Source organism: Lycorma delicatula, chromosome 5 (genome assembly GCF_047948215.1).
Source record: "Lycorma delicatula isolate Av1 chromosome 5, ASM4794821v1, whole genome shotgun sequence".
Classification (NCBI taxonomy): domain Eukaryota; kingdom Metazoa; phylum Arthropoda; class Insecta; order Hemiptera; family Fulgoridae; genus Lycorma; species Lycorma delicatula.
Window position 1 is genome coordinate 174,710,975 of NC_134459.1, and position 22,547 is coordinate 174,733,521.

At 30.9% G+C, this 22,547-nt stretch overlaps 1 protein-coding gene across 2 annotated transcripts in view; it reads right to left on the reverse strand.

Annotated features, from left to right (window-relative positions):
* Positions 1-13,258: 13,258 nt before the first annotated feature.
* Positions 13,259-22,547, reverse strand: part of LOC142325599 (putative N-acetylated-alpha-linked acidic dipeptidase) — a 90,549-nt gene continuing 81,260 nt past the window's right edge. For both annotated transcript variants that reach the window (XM_075367543.1, XM_075367544.1), the window contains 2 exons: positions 21,602-21,679; positions 13,259-15,277 (listed from right to left, as the gene is read on the reverse strand). In XM_075367543.1, the coding sequence (XP_075223658.1) occupies positions 15,091-15,277; positions 21,602-21,679 (265 nt within the window). In that variant the 3' untranslated portion in view covers positions 13,259-15,090. The remainder of the gene's footprint in view (positions 15,278-21,601; positions 21,680-22,547) is intronic.

The window sequence follows — 22,547 nt, forward strand, 5'->3', positions numbered from 1 at the left end:
GTAAATTATCTCGAATGAAGTTTTGTATTGCCAACATAATTATTCAAAATATCCCTATTATTTATAATTTTTCTTAACGAAAATTTCATTTCAAATATTATCTTTTAAATAAAAGTAGATAACATCTCTTTTCTTCGTAGTACAAGTAGAATTATACATGTAATTTATAAATTTATCTACTTTAATTTTTAATTTTTTTTTTTTGTAAATTTAAACGAAATCATTTTGTTATTTTGTGAACGATTTTAAACGCCGTTGTTTATAATCGTCATGGCAACAGTGAGAATATAATGTTATTTTTCTATTGTACACCGACGAAGTTATTTTGTATTTTGGATACACGCATATATATATTGTTATTTTTATTTGAATTTCTGTAAAATATTTCACAATGTTTTTAGACCTCTATTATTATCGAATTGCAATTTAAAAGTGTTGAAAAATAATAGAAAACGGTTTGAACTAACAACCGCAAAATCGTACGCTTCTTTTTAATTTATTTATTTTTAACTTCACAAAATATCTTTTGTGGATTTTAAAAATAAATAAATTTAGTACTTTCGTTTATATTTATATATTTACGAGATAAACGATAAAAAAAGCTTTTATCACAAAAATATTTTATAACTTAAATTCTAACATTCCGCCGTACGAATTAAAAACTTATTTAAATATACTATTGCATATTTATGCACCTGATACGTTTAGATTGTTGCTATTATTAAAAATAAGCCGATAAATCTTGTGGACCATCGATCCGTTGTTTTTTAACAAACTTCAATTAATTCTATTCGTTTTTTCTTCCTTGTACGAAATAAAGGAAGTATTGTGATTGCGAAAAATTTCGGTTTTCAGATTTCAACTGAAATAATCATTTTGACCATCCCTGAATCATTTTGACTAGTTTCGGCGTGACGTCTGTACGTACGTATGTAGCTTGTTCAAGCCGAATTAACACAAATCTGATCTAGGCGATGCGATGGCTGCCTAGCTAGCGCGGGGCTATAATATGCTACTTGTGGAAAACAGAATACATACGATATAAAAATTTTTACGGAAAGCAGTAGAAATGTTTTTTACCACTCGTATTAACTCGCTCTTGGACTATGTGAGATTCACGGTACGGAGACTTTCAGTTAAATTTTGAAGTACTTTTTCTTTTTCCTGTTTAGCCTCCGGTAACTACCGTTTAGATAATACTTCAGAGGATGATATGTATGAGTGTGAATGAAGTGTAGTCTTGTACATTTACAATTCGACCGTTTCTGAGATGTGTGGTTAATTGAAACCCAACCACCAAAGAACACCGGTATCCACGATCTAGTATTCAAATCCGTATATAAAAGTTATATACGATTTTAACACTGGAATTTTCGACTTCGAAATCAGCTGATTTGCGAAGACGCGTTCACCACTAGACCAATCCGTTGTTGTTATACCTCTTGGACCTGCAGAACCGGTACCCGACCTGTCCTTTTGAATGTTCAAGCTTAATAATTTTCTTTGCCCGTGTCTGCTATGCTTTTCTGTGAGTTTTTTTCTAGAAAGGATCCCTATGTTGTTTCTACCCGTACCGTATATTACATAGATCGCGTCAGGAGTAGCTAGATACGTTACTTCACGGATAAAAAAAAGCAACACAGTAAAACTTCGATTAGAGCGACATTTAAAAAATACTAATCGATTATAAAATAAAAGATATACATGATTTATAATAGTTATTTAAAATTTAGAATTAAAAACACATGAAATAATATTAAAGTAAATACATCGATTTACTAAATAAATAAAAAATTTGCAATTCAAAAGGCATTAATGAAAATTATTTTAGCATAGCACATATCGGGACACATTGATCGGGGGATGCAAAAAATTCAAGGTTTCTTAAAATAATTTAATTATTATTTCAAAATTCATCGATAGAGTAGTATTGTGTTGTGTTAAAGAAAATCTTTTGTTTTTTAAATAAACTGTTAAGATTTTTTATTTAACAGTTCAGTAATTTATTAAAAATAGCAATGGAAGGAAACCCCTTTTCTTAATCCGAAGTGTTACGTAGAGTTACACGAAAACAGATATATAATACGGTTTGAAATTAGTTTTTAAGAATAATTCTTTTTAGAAAAGCTCGCGCATTTATTAATAGTGTAATATTTAAATTTTATTTTTTAAATATATTTCTTCGAATTTCTTATTTAACAGCTCCAAAAAACGATCTAACACCCATTTGTTTTCTTTTTTAAACTTGTTCTGACTTCTGAGACCTCCCTCTTCAAGAGATAGATGAATTATACATTACATGGAATATACGTAATCGTAATATATATTTAATAATAAAGAAAATCTTAGCCTTCTATTAAGAATCCTACCGGGTAGGTCTAGTGGTGAACTCGTTTTCATAAATCGGCTGATTTCGAAGTCGAGAGTTCTAAGGTTCAAATCCTAGTAAAGGCATTTACTCTTATACGGATTTGAATACTAGAACGTGGATACCGGTGTTCTTTGGCGGTCGGGATTCAATTAACTACACATCTCAGGAATTGTCAAACTGAGACTATACAAGAGTACACTTCATTTATATTCATACAATTCATCTTCTGAAGTAATACCTTACGGTGGTTCCGAAGGTTAAACGGTAAAAGAGAGAGCGTTTTCTTAAAACGTTTTAAAGTAAAACAGCATTTTTTTTTTTTTTATGAAACGAAATAAAGCTGATTATGACAAGGAGAATTTATCTTGTAATAAAACTAGGAATTTCACCTTTGTGGGCAACAGAAATACTGTCATTAATGGGAATTCAATCCTTACAAATAGTAAAAAGTCTACCTTATAAATAAAAAGTCTACCTTAATAATAAGTCTATTAAGTAAGTCTTTCCTTAATAGTAAAGCCCAATGAAACGGTTCTTTCATGCTTATTTCAAGTAGATATAATTCATTCAGTGAAAAATATTTAAACTGCTAAAGTAGGTCAAGTCGTTTTCTGAAAATTATTTGATTTTGGGGCGGTCGTGGGTAATTTGTTTATTAATTTACGATTGTTTCAAAAGAAACTTAAAGAAAAATTGATGTATATTTTAGCCTCTTCCTCCGATTTACTTTATTTCTACCTCTTCTAGAGAGTTTTCTTTCTCATTTCTCGCCAAAGGTTTTCCGTGTTGATTTTAATCGACATTACTCGCTCTCGGTTAATTTTTTACATATTTATACCCGACTTACTATAATTTATAACCGTTCCGAGGAAACGGAAATAGAAATATTTTTAAAAATGCTCCTACTATTAAATTTACAGTTTACAAAGAAGTCGATCAGCTTTGTGTTATTGGTCGCTAATGAATTGATTACATTTTACTGTTGCTAAGGAACGGTACAGACGAATGAATTTGTCTGTATTTTCCTCTGAAAATTGTAAATTGATTCGACAAAATATATGTAAATCTACTAACTTTTTGTATGAAATATTGTTGAATTAGTTGTACGCGTTTAACCGGATAAAGGATTGTATTTCTGAGAGGTTATGTCGAGAACATACAAATATTAATAAAAAAAATATAATTCTTCCGGATTAATAGACTGGATTGTTCATTCAAGATAGTTTGCATTTAACTGTTATACGAATGGTCGAATTTTAGTGTTATTTACATTGATTTTTGTACTTATTTTGTTTTAACTTTTGGTTTTATAGTATGTTACTCAAAGATATTTGCACATCCTACATTTATTTAATCGCAAAACGCTTTAAAAAAATATTATCCAGCCTTTTTTTCTATATTGTGTTAATAATATTAATATTGATTATTTGTTATTGAGGATATGAAAAAAATCGGTTTAGTGTTTGTGATAATCAAAAAATGAGAAAAAGTTTTTACAAGTTTCTCGGTTAATATATCATGTAGAAAGTTTTTGAAATAAAATTTTCTTAAAAATCAATAAATAAAAAATTGTTTATTTTAAATGCTTTTAAGTAAATATGTTTATATCAAATAGGTAGTGATAAATTTTCATGGATCTAGCCAATAGCATACAGTAAAACTGCATCCGCTGTTTTAAACTTGTGATCTATGGAAACCAGTTTATTTTACTCGACTTTAACCACTGACAGTTTACCTTAGTTGTGTTTTGATTTCTACCGTGCTGCTCCCTGAGATGTTCTAGACTTTTTAGAACTATCAGGTTTTCAAGAAATGTAGTTATCACCTTTACAATATCTTATTTGAAACTTAGTTTCTGTTATGTTATTTTACCTTTTATATGTAAATTACCTTAATTTGCTGTTTGTTAATTGTAATTTTTATTTTATATTTTTTAACTTATTATTGTTTTCAAGTGTGTCGAAACGGTTAACTCGTCACCAGTCAGTAGTTTCAGCTGATTCTTGAATTGTACTTAGGTTTGAATCCTAGTAAAAGCTAGTTGCATTTAGATAGATTTGAATACTAGGTGTTGGATACCGGTGTACTTTGGTGGTTGGGGTTTACTTAACCGCATGTCTTAGGAATGGTTGGTCTGAGTCTACACAAGACTAACCTCATTTACATATCATCCCCATCTAATTGGTCCATAGGGAGGAGTTGTTTATTGTTTACTAGTTAAAAAGATTGCAATGTACACATTAGGAAAATAATAAAACGTGTGTAAAAATGGTACACACAGAAGATTATTGTTTGCTTCTTAGGTAAGAGATAAACAGTTTAAGGGTCAGCTAGATCTGTTATTGTTTAGTTTTGAGTCGCAATTCTACTTTTGAGTTCCAATTAATAACATATCCTTATAAATAAAATTAATAAATCATTGATTCTGAGCAATAAATAATACATTTATTAGATCGCATAAGGAATGGTAGACGTGCTACTAAACTGATAAAATAAAAAGGAACTATCCAAACATTTACCCAGATAGATTAAGGGAAATCAAGGTAAAAGATTAATCAGAGCGGCATCACAATTAAACAATTGATTATAAAATAAAAAAATAGATGTAAAAGTACTTATAGGTTAATTAAAGAATTATACATGAGACAAAGAGCAATAATAAAAGTAAGTAGAATTTGACTGATTGGTGGGTCTAAGTCGAGGTGTTAGTCAAGAATCCTTATCATTGACGCTATTCAACATTTACATTGAAGTTATCATAAAGAATATATAGAAGAAAGAGAAGGAATAATTATAGAAGGACAAAATAAGATTCAAAAGGTTTGCTGATGGCTTGATAGAATCTAGCAGATGGCGTACAATTCTAGCAGATGGCTCACACGTGATTGAAAGATTTAACAGCCCAGGAGGAAGGAATATAAAATTATGGAATAAAAGTAAAAAGAAGAAAATTAAAGAAATGGATGTAAACAATGAAGAGGATTTATCGGTAAGAAAAAATGAAGGAAGAATAGGAAAATTAAAATATTAAAGATATATGGAGGGACTATGATGATAGAGATTAGAAGAGTCCAATGGAAGTAAAAGAAAGGACAGCGATGGCAAAGGAAGCCTTCAATGAAAAGAAAAAAATTACTATGAAGTAAAAGTGTGGATTTAAGAGTTAAGGAACAGTTAGTTAAATCCTAAATGTGGAGTGTTGGAAGTAAAGCGTGGATGATGAGGAGGGAAAGGGGATGGATTGAGGCTTGTGAGATATGGATATGGAGAAGGATTGAAAAAATAAGATGGACTGATAAAGTGAGGTATGAGGAAATAATGAACAGGATTAAAGGAGAACTTCTCACTTGTGTGGGACTTTTTTCATGACTTCTTTCATGAACTTCTCGCTTATGTGCGAAGTGTATGAAAGAAAAGAAAACTTGTTAAAGGATGTTTAATCTGGAGTGCTGCACCGGAAGGGTCAGTAAAAGAAAGTGAGAAATAAGAAGGATGAAGTTAATATATGAGGTGAAGATTGGAAACTACAAGGGGATGAAGGAGAAGGCTTGGGACAGAAACAGATGAAAACAGTGGTGGAATAAGGAACATGTACCAGGCAGGACACCAGATGATGATGATAAACATCTATAATAATTAATTACATAATTATTAATATACTATAATATGTACTATATATATATATATATATATATATATATATATATATATATACACTATAATAATAAATTAATATAATATATAAATTATATAATTATAAAATATGATAAATATTCATGTTGACATTGGTGGCCTTAAGTATTAAAAATAGTCGAAAATAATGTACAATTCAAAAAGAATTAATGAAAATTATTCAGCATACTTATGTACACATTGAAAGGGATGCAGAAAATTCTGGATTTTTTTTAATTAGTATTTTTTTTAAAATTCATCAGCAAAGTAATGTAGTTTCTGTCAAAAGAAAATCTTTATGCAGATGTACTTTATGGAAATCTTTTAATGGTACAATAATTTATCAGAAGTGGCAATGGAAGCATATAAAGACCTTTTCTTATAAACTAAAACTGTGTTCAGTTAAATGAAAACAGTTATTTTCTCTGGTTTGACAGAGGTGGATATTGTTGTATTTTTTTTAAAATAAGTGACTATTTTCTTTTTAGCAAATATCGAACATTCATAAATATAAATGCAAGGATAAATTAACATATTTAATTTTCTAAATATTATATATATAAATGTGAGATTTTTCTTTAAATAATACTACCAAAGTGAAAAAAACTGTAAGTTAATTTTTCAAAGCCAGTGGATATCATTCCAATTAGATGTAACACTGAAAATTTGAATACACCTGTACAATATTCAAATAATTTAAATCAAATAAAGTTGCACTCCTAATTGTTATACATCTTTTCAATATGTTGTAATAGAACCTTGATGAAATTCACTGCAGGTAGTTTATTCTTACTTAGTGTGAAAATAAATTTTGGGTTTCTGAATAAATAGAATGCTGAAATTTGATATGCTTATTTTTCCTAAAAGGTTCTGTTGAAAATTTAGACAAGTAAGCAAAAATTATTTTTATTACCACAGTCTTACATTATATTAATGCGAGGTGGCACATGAGTTTGTGTATGTGTGTATTCACAGCACACGCGTGTGTTCCTGGTACAGAATTAAATGAATCATGGTTTTAAGATGACATGTGGATTAAATTGATTTGGCAGTTGATAAGTATGTAAACAAATGTTATGATGTTAACTCGCATTAAGTGTACACTCTACAAACAGTGAATGGTCGTATATTAATTTTTCACTCAACAAAATTTAATTAGAAATCTTTTCAAATTATACAGAATTGTTTTAATTAGGGGCAAGATTTAATCAAATTTAAGCCATTATGACTTTTTGCTAAAGACGTGTCATTCTTGATCCCAAAACCAACGATATTAAAATTTATTTATTATAAATACGTCATTGCATAATATTTAAATAGTATTATATTTAATATTTGCATAGTGTATTTTAATGTTTGATTTTAGTTCAGGAAGGATTTATTCAAAATTGCTTATCAACCACTTAAATAAGATTTTTTTTAAATTTACTTTTTTAGATTTTTTGAACAGCATGATGAAACATTATAACACTTAAAATTTTAACTGTAAAACAACTTATTTTAAAAATGCTGGAATACAGTTTATTTCTATTAAAGAATTTGCACTTACCTCTGGAAGGTCCTTCATAGGAAAACATGCCTATATATTTAAAAATAAATTCTTTAAGGTTCAATAATTATATTAAGAAATTCATGAGTGCGCTACAGCAATTTATAAACCCCGCTACAGCTCGAATAATGCTCTTGTTCATTTTTTTGCCTGACCATACCATTAACTGAACACCAACAACAAAAGTACATTCAGTTATTTATAAAATGTTGATTTCTGGATACTTTACTGACTACTATAGATTCAAAGAGTATTAATACAAAAAATCCATTAATCTATTTATAAAATCCATTAATTCTAGTAATTATATGATATAATATAATAATACTCCGCAATAACTTTTAAGGTATTAAAAATAATGGAAAATATTATTTCTAAGTTAACACTTACTTTTTAATAATTATTCTATCAATAACGACAGTCGATTTCAACATATCTTTGTTGAATGGAAAATTTTTATTGATTACACCGATAGACAAAAAAGTTTTTTTCATGTTTCTTTAAGTGTGATACCATTTCTTGTTTTTTTGCGTACATTACAGATCTGTAAATACAATTTTTCTATCGCCCTTAGTTTTTAGTAAATTACGCTTCAAAAATAATTAAGGGAAAATATATTTAAAATCAGTAAAATTTATAATTTTGCATGGCCATAAAATAACATGGCATGTGTTAAAATCATTTCTCTGATGCTTTTGTTTTATAAAAAGCCTCAGGCACATCCTGAATTAATTTCCAACAGCAATCGTCTAGCATGTTAATATTCCATTTCCCTTTACAGCAGCTTTCTATCACCGAAATGTCTTGGTGGAAATGTTCACTGTGTCACTTACGTCTTCGAGGTTGTCAGGGAAAAAAATCAAGATGTGAGTGGAGGAAATGCATTTTCAAAGTCGTATTACATCCCGTAGCTCTGTATGAAGCAAGAAGTTGACTAACAACATGGTAATTGTCGGACTTTTGCTTGCCGATAAATGTTTTGCAAACGTCTTTAAATGAAGCCCAAGCTGCCCTTTCTACATTATTTAACATTCAGTTAAATACATCATCTTAAACCAACTCTCTTATTTGAGGACCAGCAAATATTCCTTCTATAATTTTTCCTTCTCTTACGTTCGGAAATTTCTGCCTGTTGTACAAAAATCCAGGAGTATCCTTCTAAATTGCTTTTACAAATTTTTCATTAGTGCTAGCTTGATATGGAAAGGAGGTAAAAATATTTTTTTGGGTTCAACTAACGGCTCATGAAAAATATTTTTCCTATTTGGAGTTAAGTTGCCTCGTTTCTTCCACTCTTTAGTAACATAGTATTTATATCTAGCTCGGTTGTCCCATTTGCAAAGAAAACACGTGTACTTAGTACAACCTGCACGCCGAACAAAATAGCTATAACTTTCAAATCACTACATATGTTCCAGCTATGTTTTTTACAATTTTTCTTTTTTCAACGTCTTTCATCACATTTTATGTTTCTTTCAAATTAATACCATAAGCGATTGGTATCGAAGAATATTTGTTACCGTTGTGTAGTAGAACCACTTTTAAACTACACTTGGACGAGTCTATGAAAAGGCGCCAGTCCTCAGGTTTATGAACTTGTCCTAAGTGTAACATAATCTCATCAATAGTTGTGCAATAAATCAAATTATTTTCATTAATAAAGTACTGAGAAAGTGCTTTTGAAACATACATTCATAGGTGGCTCAGAAACTGGAATAATTTCACTGTTAGATACAGGCCTATATTGCAGATTGCAATGAAGGATATTTTACAGTATGTTTGGAATTTTTTAGAAATTCCAGACACACTTCTTAAACAAAGTAACAATCGGTTATATGATCCGTTGGTTCACGACAAACCATAGGTACACCAAACGGCAAAGCCTTCCGTGTACCTTTCAGCCATCCTGTTAAATAAACAGAACAGTTAGTGCATACTATATGAGGAGCCCCCATGTCTTATCCTGATGACCGATTTTACACTGAATGTACAGATATGCTTTTTTAATTAAAGGTTTAATGTTTTTCTATTTGACTTTACGGTAAACTCACCGCATACATAACAAAAGGCATCCACATCATTTACACAATTTCAAGGCATTATGGCACTGCACTGTTAACAAACTTAAGACAGCATCCCAACACCATAGGGGGAAGACACTCACCTTGTGACGTTACCGGTCGCCACACCACCCCCTCCGTTCCAAGCCCTGAGGGGCTTTACCGGAGGTCGTCTTTAGACCCTCTGATTACATCTCACAGTCATCAGCCAGGCCTCGGTCGGGATGCCACGGTAGACATTTGCATCAGTAAATACATATAAAACTTCGCCTTCACGTAGGCCTCACACGGACATCTTCACATCCAACCTAACATGATTCCCTCAAACTAACTGACCGAAACCGCGGAAGCGCGAACCCCGCGCCTAGTACAGATTTGACAATACCGTTCGTGACTGTGAATGCCTCAGAAAACGAACGAGTTTAAAGTTAAATCAGAGCTACACTCATACCAATCAAAATTGTGTTTTACGCAACATAGAAATTCAAACCTACACCCAAGTCGACCAGTTTAGGTCACCTAACTAGAGGAACGCAATCTCATTCGGTTTCGCGCAGGAGCCGGGGACAAACCCCGCACCACCACTCGATCCCATCATGGTGTCTCGCGTGGCATTACAAAGTCACGATCAGGACCGCCACCGGCAGAGGGAAGTACGCCCCAGGTCGCACGTACCTTCATACCCCGGCAGCGCAGCCATCCCCACCAGCGGGAGCCCCAAATCGACAGCAATGGGGTCACCCTCACGTTGAGAAGCTCGCCTAAGACGACTCACAGGCTTCATATCAGAAAACTCTCTCGTCTATCATAGAGCAATTTTCTCCTGACCATAACTACATGGGATAGAGTGTTCTGCAGCATCCACTCCATATTATCTCTCACTATCTTTCCATTTTCCTTATACTTCCTTCTTCCCCGTTATCTGCTCTATGAGTGAATTTCTGACTCTACATGATTCCATGATAATGATAGTGACATGGAGTCAGCGCATATTTATTATCTAGTTAGGCTTTAATATTCCGAAGGAACTGACTTGGTGCCTGTTAGTTGAAGTGCCTACTTGGTAAAGTAAAGACGTCTTTTGATTAAAAAAATAATAATTATAATCATGAATTAGTTCATAGCTTGATATAATACACCGACTTAACGAACGGTATCCTTCACTAATTCAGTAAGTTTTTTCTTACAGTATAGATTAATAAAAGACTTTAAGTGCATTATTTTTAAGTAGTGTTTGTTATACGATTTTAAAAATGAGATATTGCATATCAATAAATTGACAGTGTTAATATTTTTAATGAAAGCATTAATTTCTTTAAGAGAAAGGCTACAGCAGTACTAGATCATGATATGTAATAATTATATAATATTTTAATTGTGTTTTTTAATCATTTTATTTTATTTTTAATAAAATATATCTAATAAAAAAAGACGTTAAATGGTTCATTTTATGTGAATAACAGTGTCGTTAAATTGTATGCTTTTGCACTCATCTATTTGTTGTATTTTAGTTGACGTGTCCCTCACTATACATTCCCACATATGAAAAATTGAAGATCCAGTATTGCTTTTTTTTTAGTTTTTGAAAAAATCATTCCATTCTTTGGTGAGAAAAGTGTTTATTTTGTGATGGCTTAAGAAAACAATATGACAAACTTTAATAAGAAATATTGCGGTCGATTATTTAAGTAGTACTTGGTCTGGTTCTGAGTTGGGATAATGTGAGATCTGTTCACAAAATAAACGAACATTTTTAATTACGTGCTAACAGAGAAATATAGTGACGTGCGGTGAGCAACACCGTGTTTCGCATAACTTCATTTGTAATCACACGTTCTTGGATTATTGATATCTAGTTTAGTTTTCGTATTATTGTTATCTGATTGCAACGTGTTTAAGTGTTAGTAGCGATTTTTACAATGTATGAAATTCGAGAGCGATAATACAACTTAAAATTTTGCGTTAAACGGAGGAAAACTTTCACAGAAACGTTTGAACTTTTGAAATAAACGACTGGAGTTGATGTTCTGGGCCGTTTGCAATGTTACGAATGGTTTTCACGACTTTAAAGTGGTCGTAAGTCAATTGAAGATGACCGTCGACCAAGAAGACCTTCGACTTCAATTGATGACACTAAAGTTCAGAAAATCAACGATCTGGTTGCGTGCAAATCGCCGATCGACTGTCAGAGAATTTGGTGAAGAGGTTAGGATCTCAAATCGATCGTGCTGTGACATTTTGACTGAAAAATTGAACACGCATCGACTTGCAGCAAGGTTTGTTCCTCGTTTGATGAAAGAAAATCATTACCGAGTGGACGTTTGTCGGTAATTTCTTGAACGAGCCGATGACGATGGAACATTGATGCAAAGGATCATTACGGAAGACGAAACCCGAGTTTGGACGATATCGAAACATTAGTTCAATCACCACAATGGATGGACAAAGGATCTCCACGCCCCAAGAAAGCACTTCAGTCTCGATTCAGTGTCAAAGTGATGCTATATGTTTTTTAGATTTTAATTGAATCATGCATTTTGAATTCTTGCTTCAAGTTGAAACAGAGAACCGTGCGTAGTATCAAGGCGTTTTACAACGGTTACGTGAAAAAAATCCGCAAAAAGAAACCACAGTTGTGGCGAGACAACTCGTAGTTCCATCACCCAGACGATGCGCTCGCACATTCAGCTTTGTCAATTCTTCAGTTTTGTATCAGAAATCAGATGACTGTCTTCCCTCAGCCTCTCTACTCGCCAGGCCTAGCTCCTTGCGATTTTTTCTTATTTCCAAAACTAAAATCGGTGATTTTTCATCACGGACGCCGTTTTGATGACGTTAAAGCAAATTCGTCACAAATTTTAAAGGCCATTTCAATTGAAACAATCCAGGAGGACCGGTTCGCGAAGTGGAAACACCTCTGGGGAAAGTGTGTGAATAGGGGAAGGAAGTACTTTGAAGGGGAAAGGACCAATATCTGTAAAATTAATAATAAAGATTAAAAAAATAAAGTTTGGTTATTTTCTGAACGGACTTCGTATTAATAAAAAAAAAGAAGAAAACTGCGCAATAGAAAACTGATCCAAGGTGAAACTGTAAACTATTGTAAATGAGGATGTAAAGTTTAAACTATTCCGATTCACACCAGTAGGTAAATCATCCTTTTTAATAATTTACTCCCTTTTGTTATTCATGATGCTTATGTTACCGGTTCTAAGGATGTTGATCCTGACCCTGCTGAGTACACAAAGACTTGAAAAGTTATTCGTCCTTTGTATCTGGCAGAGAAGCTGCCTGTGGACTGAATTAAATTGCGTTTCCTGTCCCGTGGTTGTACACAACAAGCCCGGTGACTAAAACATATGTCATACAAAGCCGGACCTCATAATCTCCCTTTCCATTTACCATTAGAATAGAAAATTGTAAAATATATTTTTAAAGCAGAGTTGTTAAGTAAAATCAGATATACAGAATGTAAATGTATAAACTTTTAGTAAATTCGTAAACTATTAGTTTATTTCATAAACTTTTAGTAAATTTAATACATTAATAAAATACATGGGTGTTAATCTTAAGTTAAGGTGAATTATGAAAAATAAAAATAGCAGGTTAATTTGTGATTATTTTATTAGCATTTATTTAAATTCATGTAATGTTGTGTATAGCAATTTTTAAACTTTCAAAATAATTCTCTGTAAATAAAACCATCTAGACAATGAAAATAAACGAGAATTTTGTACGAGGGATATCTCTAAAGTAAATACCGCTGGGAAATTTCTCTCCTTAAGACTTCCTTTCTTTTTCCTGTTTAGCCTCCGGTAACTACCGTTTAGATAATTCTTCAGAGGATGAATGAGGATGATATGTATGAGTGTAGATGAAGTGTAGTCTTGTACATTCTCAGTTCGACCAGTCTCCTTAAGACTGGCGAACCTGTGTCGTTCTTGGCCACACTAGTAATGTACATATTGCATTGTTGTCTGTATGTTGTCGCGTTGTATTGTCTTTGATTAGGTGTGAGTTATTACGTTATAAAACGGATAGGAAAATCGATGTTGCCACCGACTGTGAAAAACGTGGAATCATCCATTTTTTAAACTATCAAAACGTTCAGCCTGCTGAAATTCATAGGCAGCCGGTTGCTGTGTGCGCAACGTAATGAATAATGAAAGAAATCTCCGAAAATGGTGTGAACGGTTTAGAAATAACAGAATTAATGTGCACAATGAAGAACGTTGGGAGATGCTCTCGATAATCACCGAGGAATTATTGAAACGCGTCGACGATGAAATCGGAAAAGATCGTCGCTCAACGATTTCCGACCTGGCCATTCTTTTTCCTGATATTTCAAGAGCTGTTGTCGGTCGCATTTTTCACGACCATTTAGGCTTCAAAAGGTTTGTGTACGTTGGGTGCCATACGTCTTAACGGAACGCTACTAAAAAAATCCAAATGGGATCTGCTTTGGAATTTTTGATGCGCTTTATAGAAAAAAGGGATGAGTTCCTTTATTACATTATTTCGTATTACATGCCAGAGAGAAAACGGCAGTCAAGTGTATCCTCAATTACTAACCAGACCAGCAAAGATCAAGCCATAACCGTTTGGAGGCAAACTGATCGCCACAGTCTTTTGGGATCGATTTGGCATACTGCTGATCGATTTCATGCCACGTAGAACGACTATACATGCAGAACTCTACTGCGAAACTGTAAGTTACGGCGCGCCATTCAAAATCGGCGACGTGGGCGGCTGGCCGACGGCGTCGTCCTGCCATGATAATGCACGTCCACATGTTGCGGGTCCTGAGAACATTGGATGGAAAATGTACTTCACCCCCCGCATAGTCCGGACTTAACTCCTGATTACCATTTTTGGGGGAAATTAAACGAATTTTTGAGCGGTAAGCGATTCGCGGGTGACGATGAACTAATCGGTGGCTAAATGGACTGGCGGCAGTAGAATACAACGAGGGTATATTGAAGATAGTGTATCGATACAAATGTCGAATTCATGTGACGATTATATAGAGAAGTAGTATATGGTATGCGGTTTAAGAGAAATAATTAATATTTATAAAGTTTTCAGAATAGATTTTTTTACAATGAAACGGTCTTTACTTTAGACATAACCTCTCGTAGTATAACAATAACAATTGTAAAAAGTAAAAAAAAAATTATAAAAAAAACACACAAATAGATTACAATTTACTTTATGGTTTATTCGATATTGGAAATGTGGCAGTTTGAGATGCTTTTCATGATAGTATTTTAAACAGTGTTTCATGAGGCTGATAAATTATGTATCAATATATTTGCATATACTGAAAATTTTAAGTTTAATTTTTTTTTAATGATAAATACTTTAATATTTTACAAATAAGTCTGTACACTTAATATATATTCATAATTTGGTTTATTGATTATAATAATATAGTATATTTATTTTGCCGTAAAAGCTAACACAGAATCTTGTAAAAGAAGACTGGCTGAATGTAAACAATCTTTTAATTGATCGATGTGTTCCAGCACTGCTCTCGAATCACTGTGGTCTTCTAATTCCATTAGTTCCATATGTAATTGTCCAAATCCTGTGTAACGTGTTACACCTTCCCACAGTATTTTGTGCCTGAAACATTTTCATTAATTTATATGAAATTCAATGAGATTTAAACTTATTAGTTAAAAAAATAATAATAATTCTTATGGAATCGTTTAATTTATTGATTAATTGATGTAATAGGATATCGTGTTTGATGATTACTTCATACCGTTTTAATGACTCAAAATGATTACATTTTCTGATCGGTTAGAATAGTACGTTGCTGTAATCGGTTAAAACACTGACTGCTCAATTATATTCCTCAATTATAATTGGACAGAATTACGGTAATATCGTAATATATTGATTCAGAATTTTTACATACTTGACCAGTCAGTCGGTGAAAAGATTAGCGATAATTTGTTAAGAAACCATTAATCCCCTCCTCACTCCACTATATTTTCTATACTGAGGATACCAGAACCTGAAGAGCCAGTATATTGTTTTTATCCCGAACGACTAATCGAGGTACTTTTCTTCTCAGTTATTGTACAGTAAACCTAATAATTGATTTCAATTATTAGGTTTCTGTCGGGTAAATAGGGTTTAATACCTTTACAAAAAATTATTTAGATGTGGTTTATAAGTCAAGTTTCCTACTACTTTATCAATATTGATCTAATTTTCCTTGTTAAGGTAGTTTAAATACTAGTCAAAGTTAATAATAATTTTGTTTTTCAAAACTGCGATGTTGTAAATTACTTTTCAATTAATTTTTTACAGTTGGTCTTGATGATTAGATTCTTTGTATTATCATTTTTTTAAATATAATGATGTTTTCCATAAGCTACAATAAAAATAAAGTTTAATTTCCTGGAAGATTAAATTACAACATATAAAGAACAAAAAACAATTAATTATAAATTATTCACCCCTTTTTGAACATGTAGTAGTTACTTAATTGATAAATAAACTTTTAGATTATGAACTCTTTTATCGAAAAAAGTTGATTAATAAAACAAAATCAATTGCATGTGCTCTAGTTTGATATCGGGTGACCTTATTAATTAAAAATAGTTCATGGTACATTATCATGTTATATAATTTTTGTCTATTATCATTTTTTTTTATTCATTAATTTAAGTAATCTCTTATCAAGTGATTAGAATACAGATTTAATCTGAAGTTTCAAAAGCTGCTTATAATTTTTCTTTATTTAATTTTATGTGTGCGCACGTGTGATTGTAACTTTTAAGTTGTGATTTCTTCTTCTTCTTCTTCTTCTTCTTTTTCCTGTTTAGCCTCCGGTAACTACCGTTTAGATAATTCTTCAGAGGATGAATGAGGATGATATGTGTGAGTGTAAATGAAGTGTTAGTCTTGTACATTCTCAGTTCGACCATTCCGAACCCAACCACCAAAGAACACCGGTATCCACGATCTAGTATTCAAATCCATGTAAAAATATCTGGCTTTACTAGGACTTGAACGCTGTAACTTTCGACTTCCAAATCAGCTGATTTGGGAAGACGCGTTAACCACTAGACCAACCCGGTGGGTTAAGTTGTGATTTCTTAAATACTTTTTTACCAAGTCGCTATATAAACATCAACATACAATTTTTACTTGTGCTTTCTCTGTTATACAGGATTTTAGTTGTTTTACTGTATTTGCTAGATTTTTGGTCAAATCATTACTGCATATGTAGTTTTACTAAAGACAAGTTTTTTAGCCTTATTATTGTTACATCAAGGAAATTGGCGCATGTCCTCATAAACATTACAAATGTTGAAAGAACGAACATTTACAAATTGATTAGTGACAAATGCAATTTAGGATAAGTTGTGCAAATTAAAAAATAAAACTAGAATAAAAGAACGGTTTGGCCCAGTGATTCCCAAACTGTGCGCCAGGGTAGCTCCCCGGGGCGCCGCGGCCTCTTCACAGGGGCGCCGCAAAATATTGTAAAAGCTTCATAATTAATTGAACCAAGACATTTATAATTATTAATTTAATGTTAATAAAGTAAAAATATAATGAAGATACACGAGTTTTATTTATTTTTATCTCTTACTTATGAGTGCCATACTTTTACTTAGCGTAGTAAAAATTTTAATTGAAAAAGGGCGCCGCGACTCGGAAAAGTTTCAGAACTACTGGTTTGGCCCATTATAAATATAAAATACCAGAAAAATAAAAATAAATAGCATTAATTCATTAATAAAACAAAATCAATTTACGAGAAATAAATTAAAATAAATGAAACAAAAAATGAAGCGTGTACAGATGACCGAGTAGCAATTATAATAAAATAAACCCCAATCCCAGAACAACATAAACAAAAAAAAAACCGTAAATAAATCCAATAAAATTTAAACTAAAAAGAAATAACAATTAAAATAGCAAAGAAATTACTAACCCCAAAATAATTATCAAAAGAAAAAAATTACTAAAATCAGCAAACCATTCGACCAAAAAAAAACCTGATGTGAACACCACATGACTTCCTTGTACGCCTATTAAATTACATATTCACATTTTTTTTAAATGAAAAGTACATAAAATTTTATTTTATAAATAAATTCTAATATTTTTTTCATATTCTTTTTTTTACTTCCTTGTACGAAGTAAAGGAACTATTGTGATCGCGAAAAATTTCGGTTTTCAGATTTCAACAGAAATATTCATATTGACCATTCCTGAATCCATTTTGACTATTTTCGACGTGACATCTGAAACGATTAGCCGTGGATGTTGAAATTTGGGATTTAGGAACATCTAGTTGTGCACCTCCCATTTTGATTGCAATTGACGGGACCAAAAGTGCCCAAAAAAGCACAAAATTTAAAATAATTTGGGTTTTAAACTTTTTCTTAACTACAGTAATAAGCCCTCATTGAGAACTTTTCAACGATATTTCACAAGTGTATAAATATTTCACAATAAAAAAAAATATATATATCAGAAGTTATTAATAAAAATAAAAAATTACGTACTTTTCATATTAAAAAAATGTGTATGGGCGTACAAGGAAGTCATGTAATGTCCAATCAGATTTTTTATTGTTATTGAATATTATTTATCGTAAATTTTTTTTGAATCAGAGGTTTATACATATTAATAAATCAATATATTTAAATTAAAAAAAAGTAAATGAATTCTGATTCGAACCGATGTACTTTCCCCTTGTAAAATCCAAATATTTCATGAACTAAAATTTTATTTAGCTATAACTCTGGAACCAAAGACAATAAGTATCACTTATGATATATCGTTGAAAGGTCTCAATGAGGACTTATTACTGCAGTTAAAAAAAGTTTAAAATCCAAAAAAAATTGGCTTTTGGGCTTATTTGGAATTAAAAGGGGAGGTTCACAACTAGATGTTACAACAGTTGTAAATCGCAAATTTCAACATCCTACAGCTAATCGTTTTTGAGTTATGCGAGATACATACATACATATATACCTTCTTTCTTTTTCCTGTTTAGCCTCCGGTAACTACCGTTTAGATAATACTTCAGAGGATGAATGAGGATGATATGTATGAGTATGAATGAAGTGTAGTGTTGTACATTCTCAGTTCGACCATACCTGAGATGTGTGGTTAATTGAAACCCAACCACCAAAGAACACCGGTATCCGGTATACATATATACCTACATACGTACAGCCGTTACGCCGAAACTAGTCAAAATGGATTCAGGGATAATCAAAATGGATATTTTCGTTGAAATCTGAAAACCATAGTAATTCGTGATCATAATACTTACTTTACCTCGAACAAGGAAATAAAGATTGATTAAAAAACAACATTTTAAATAGAAATAACTAAACAAATCTCAGAAAATAAATTTAATCTAGGGACATATTTATAATAAAATAACAGAAAGAAAAAGAATTTTAAAGAAGACAAATAATTTAAAAGACCCTTTAACATTAAAAAATCACCATGACCAAAAAACAAAAAGAAATGTAGCTTTTTTGTCTTCAGTCATTTGACTGGTATGATGTAACTCTCCAAGATTCCCTCTCTACTACCAGTCATTTCATTTTGCTGTACCCTCTACATCCTACATCCCTAACAATTTGTTTTACATATTCCAAACATTGCCTGCCTGCACAATTTTTCCCGTCTACCTGCTCCCTCCAATATGAAATCAACTATTCCAGGATGCCTTAAAATGTGGCCTATAAGTCTGTCTCTTCTTTTGACTATGTTTTTATAAATGCTTCTTTCTTCATCGATTTGCCGTAACACTTATTCATTTGTCACTTTATCCACCCATCTGATTTTTACAATCTCCTACAGCAGCATATTTCAAAAAACTTCTAATCTTTTCTTCTCAGGTATTCTGATCGTCCAAGTTTCACTTCCAAATAAAGCTACGCTCCAAACATGCACTTCTAAAAATGTTCGTGTAACATTTAAATTAATCTTATATTTTTAAGCTATTTTATTTTACAATTTTTGCAGTAGTCTTTATGACTATTTTTTTATTATTTTGTTTTACTTTTTTTTTTAACTTGAAGAACTTTTTATTTTATATTTTTTTAGAATTTTTTACAATTCTTTTTTTGAGCGCTCTAGGCAAGATAGTCATGCAATACTTTCCCAGCTTTTTTTGTTTAAACAGAATTATTTTTCATTTAAAATAAGTTTTTTCCAAAAATTATCAGAGCGTTTATAATGTATTATTGTTTTATATTAGGTTATTAGTTTAATTATTATAATACTTTGTAGTATAACATATTCATTTGATCTAAATAAAAGTAACAATATTTTGATTAAATGTGGAGAATTTGGATTCACTAGATTAACAAAACAGTTAGTTGTTGATAATGATATTAATATAGGTAAATATCTACACAAAAATCATTTCAACAAAAGGAATCTAAATACTACCCTTATGAATAAAATGGGTTCAGTAAAAATTAGAAAATATTTTACAAGGCTGTTACTAGTAATCTGTATTATTATATAGCTGATGGTCTACTTCTGTATAGCTGATGGGCATTTAGTCCACTATAGTGCTTGATGTAGATGAACACCAATAGCCCCTGTGACAACTGTATTGCTTATACTAGAGCTATCGAATCTTATTCTAATTGCATCTACGTAATAATTTTCTATTTTTTTAATTATTTATACGTCACAGTCTACTAAAAATAAATTGATATTTTATTCAAATCGGCACATAATTATATATTATGTAGATCATGTCATGGAGAGATGTGCTACTCACAAACAAATAAAGAAATTGCATTTCCCCAGACAAATCAAGAAAAACTTTGTTTGATAAAAAGGTAAATGATGCAATACTAAACCAGTAGAGTAAAACAAATAATAATAATTAAGTGATTAAAATACACTTTAATATCTTCTTTTTTTTTTGTCTTCAGCCATTTTACTGGTTTGATGCAGCTCTCCAAGATTCCCTATCTAGTGCTAGTCGTTTCATTTCAGTATACCCTCTACATCCTACATCCCTAACAATTTGTTCTTTAATATCAAAAATTAATAAATACTGTATATTATATGATATCAAAGCAAATAAGTAAAGGTATGAAAAAATATTTTAACACATATTGTAATATGAATGTTAAAAAATTAATGTTATAATTACCAAATGAAATCTTGTTCCTTTCTACATTGGTTTATAAAGAACTTATTTAAACAGCAATAAATGAAACATTTATATTCCTGAGGAAAACATAGCAGCAATTTTTGCATATATGCTATTTCAGTCCTTTAGAACTTCAACAAAAGATTCTTGTAGAATTTCTGTTTTATGTATGTTAAAATGTAGAACCATGTCTTGACCCTCACCAAATTTCAAGTTGTTTCATGTGATATTTTGAGAGAGTAATATAAATTCTATAAAAGAAAACATTTTAATTTTATTTAAATAAATTAGCAGGAAAATCTTTTAAATGGGTCAGCAATACATTAAAAATGGGAATAGAAGGGGGCAAATTAATAATTTTTTCTTGTATAACGTACTGCTGTGATAAGTTTCAAAACAAAGATTCTGTTGTCTGTTGGTAGAGGTGGATATCATTAAATTTTAGAAATTATTGATGTTTATTTTAAGCAAAGATAGAATATTTGTATTTATAATATAAATGGAAAGAGAGAATTTTTAATTTACTAAATATCATTTAATATAGTTTGTATTATGTATGCTGCCAAAAAAATAATCTGATAACTCATTTTTCTATCTTAAATTAATTATAACTTCTTGTAAGAATCACAAGAGATAAAATTATATTTAACATATGAATATAAACATAACAAATATTTTATGACAATGCAAAGATTAGCATTTTATTAAAATAATTAAAAGTATTAAAATGGTATGATTTATTGAATACGTTTATTATTTCCAAAGAGTTTTCTACCTCCACATACCTCAGGTAACTTGATGAACAAAGAAGTGTTCTTTCCAAATGAGCCATCTTATCATTCATTATTCTTATGCGCAATGAACTGTAATGGAAAAAAAACTATTATATCATGCTTAACAAACAAACACACACACACACAATTTATATTTAAATTAAAAATTTGTGCTTAAACAATGATTAAAAAATCATAGGACTCATTCTCACATAACCAACAAAACTTCAATATTAGTTACAAATATAATTTAAATGTTGTTTTTTCTAAATAATAAATAAAAAAGTAACTATTTAATGTTTTATTAAATGCCTTTTAGAGTATCTTTTTATTGTGGACTACAATATTCTTTTATTTTAAAAAATGTTTAATTTTATCTGTGTAAAACAAAAAAGCCTTTACTGACTAACTCACCGTTACTTGCCTGATCTTCCAAATAGCTATGGAAATAAAATTTGGCTAATTTAATATAGATCACTGAATCAAATGAGGAATTTGAACAGGTCTATAAAAAAAGTAAGCAAAATTTATTTTTTAAGTAAATAGGTTGGGTCCTAGTTGACCCCCTTTGTTCAACAGCTACCTTATATAACAATTTTAATAATAGTTACAGATAAAGTATCAGAAATTGTAAAAAATTAAATGTTTCTTAAGTAGAGTCCTGTTGATCAATTTAAGAAGTCAAATAGTGCCAAATTTCAACTCTTTTGGTCAACAGATTTTTAAGATTGACATAGACACTGTTTAAAAATAATGCTGACTATTCCTCCCATCCCTAAAACCAATTGATTTAACATTTTAAATAGCTTAATAAGTATTTTTATTGTACTTCAGCTCAATTATCTATGATCACTATATAAAAAGTAAAAAAATAAAAATGATGTAACTACCTCCTTTTTTAATTTTGTCAAGAATATTATAACATCATCAATATCCCTTATATAGAAATCTTCTGAGA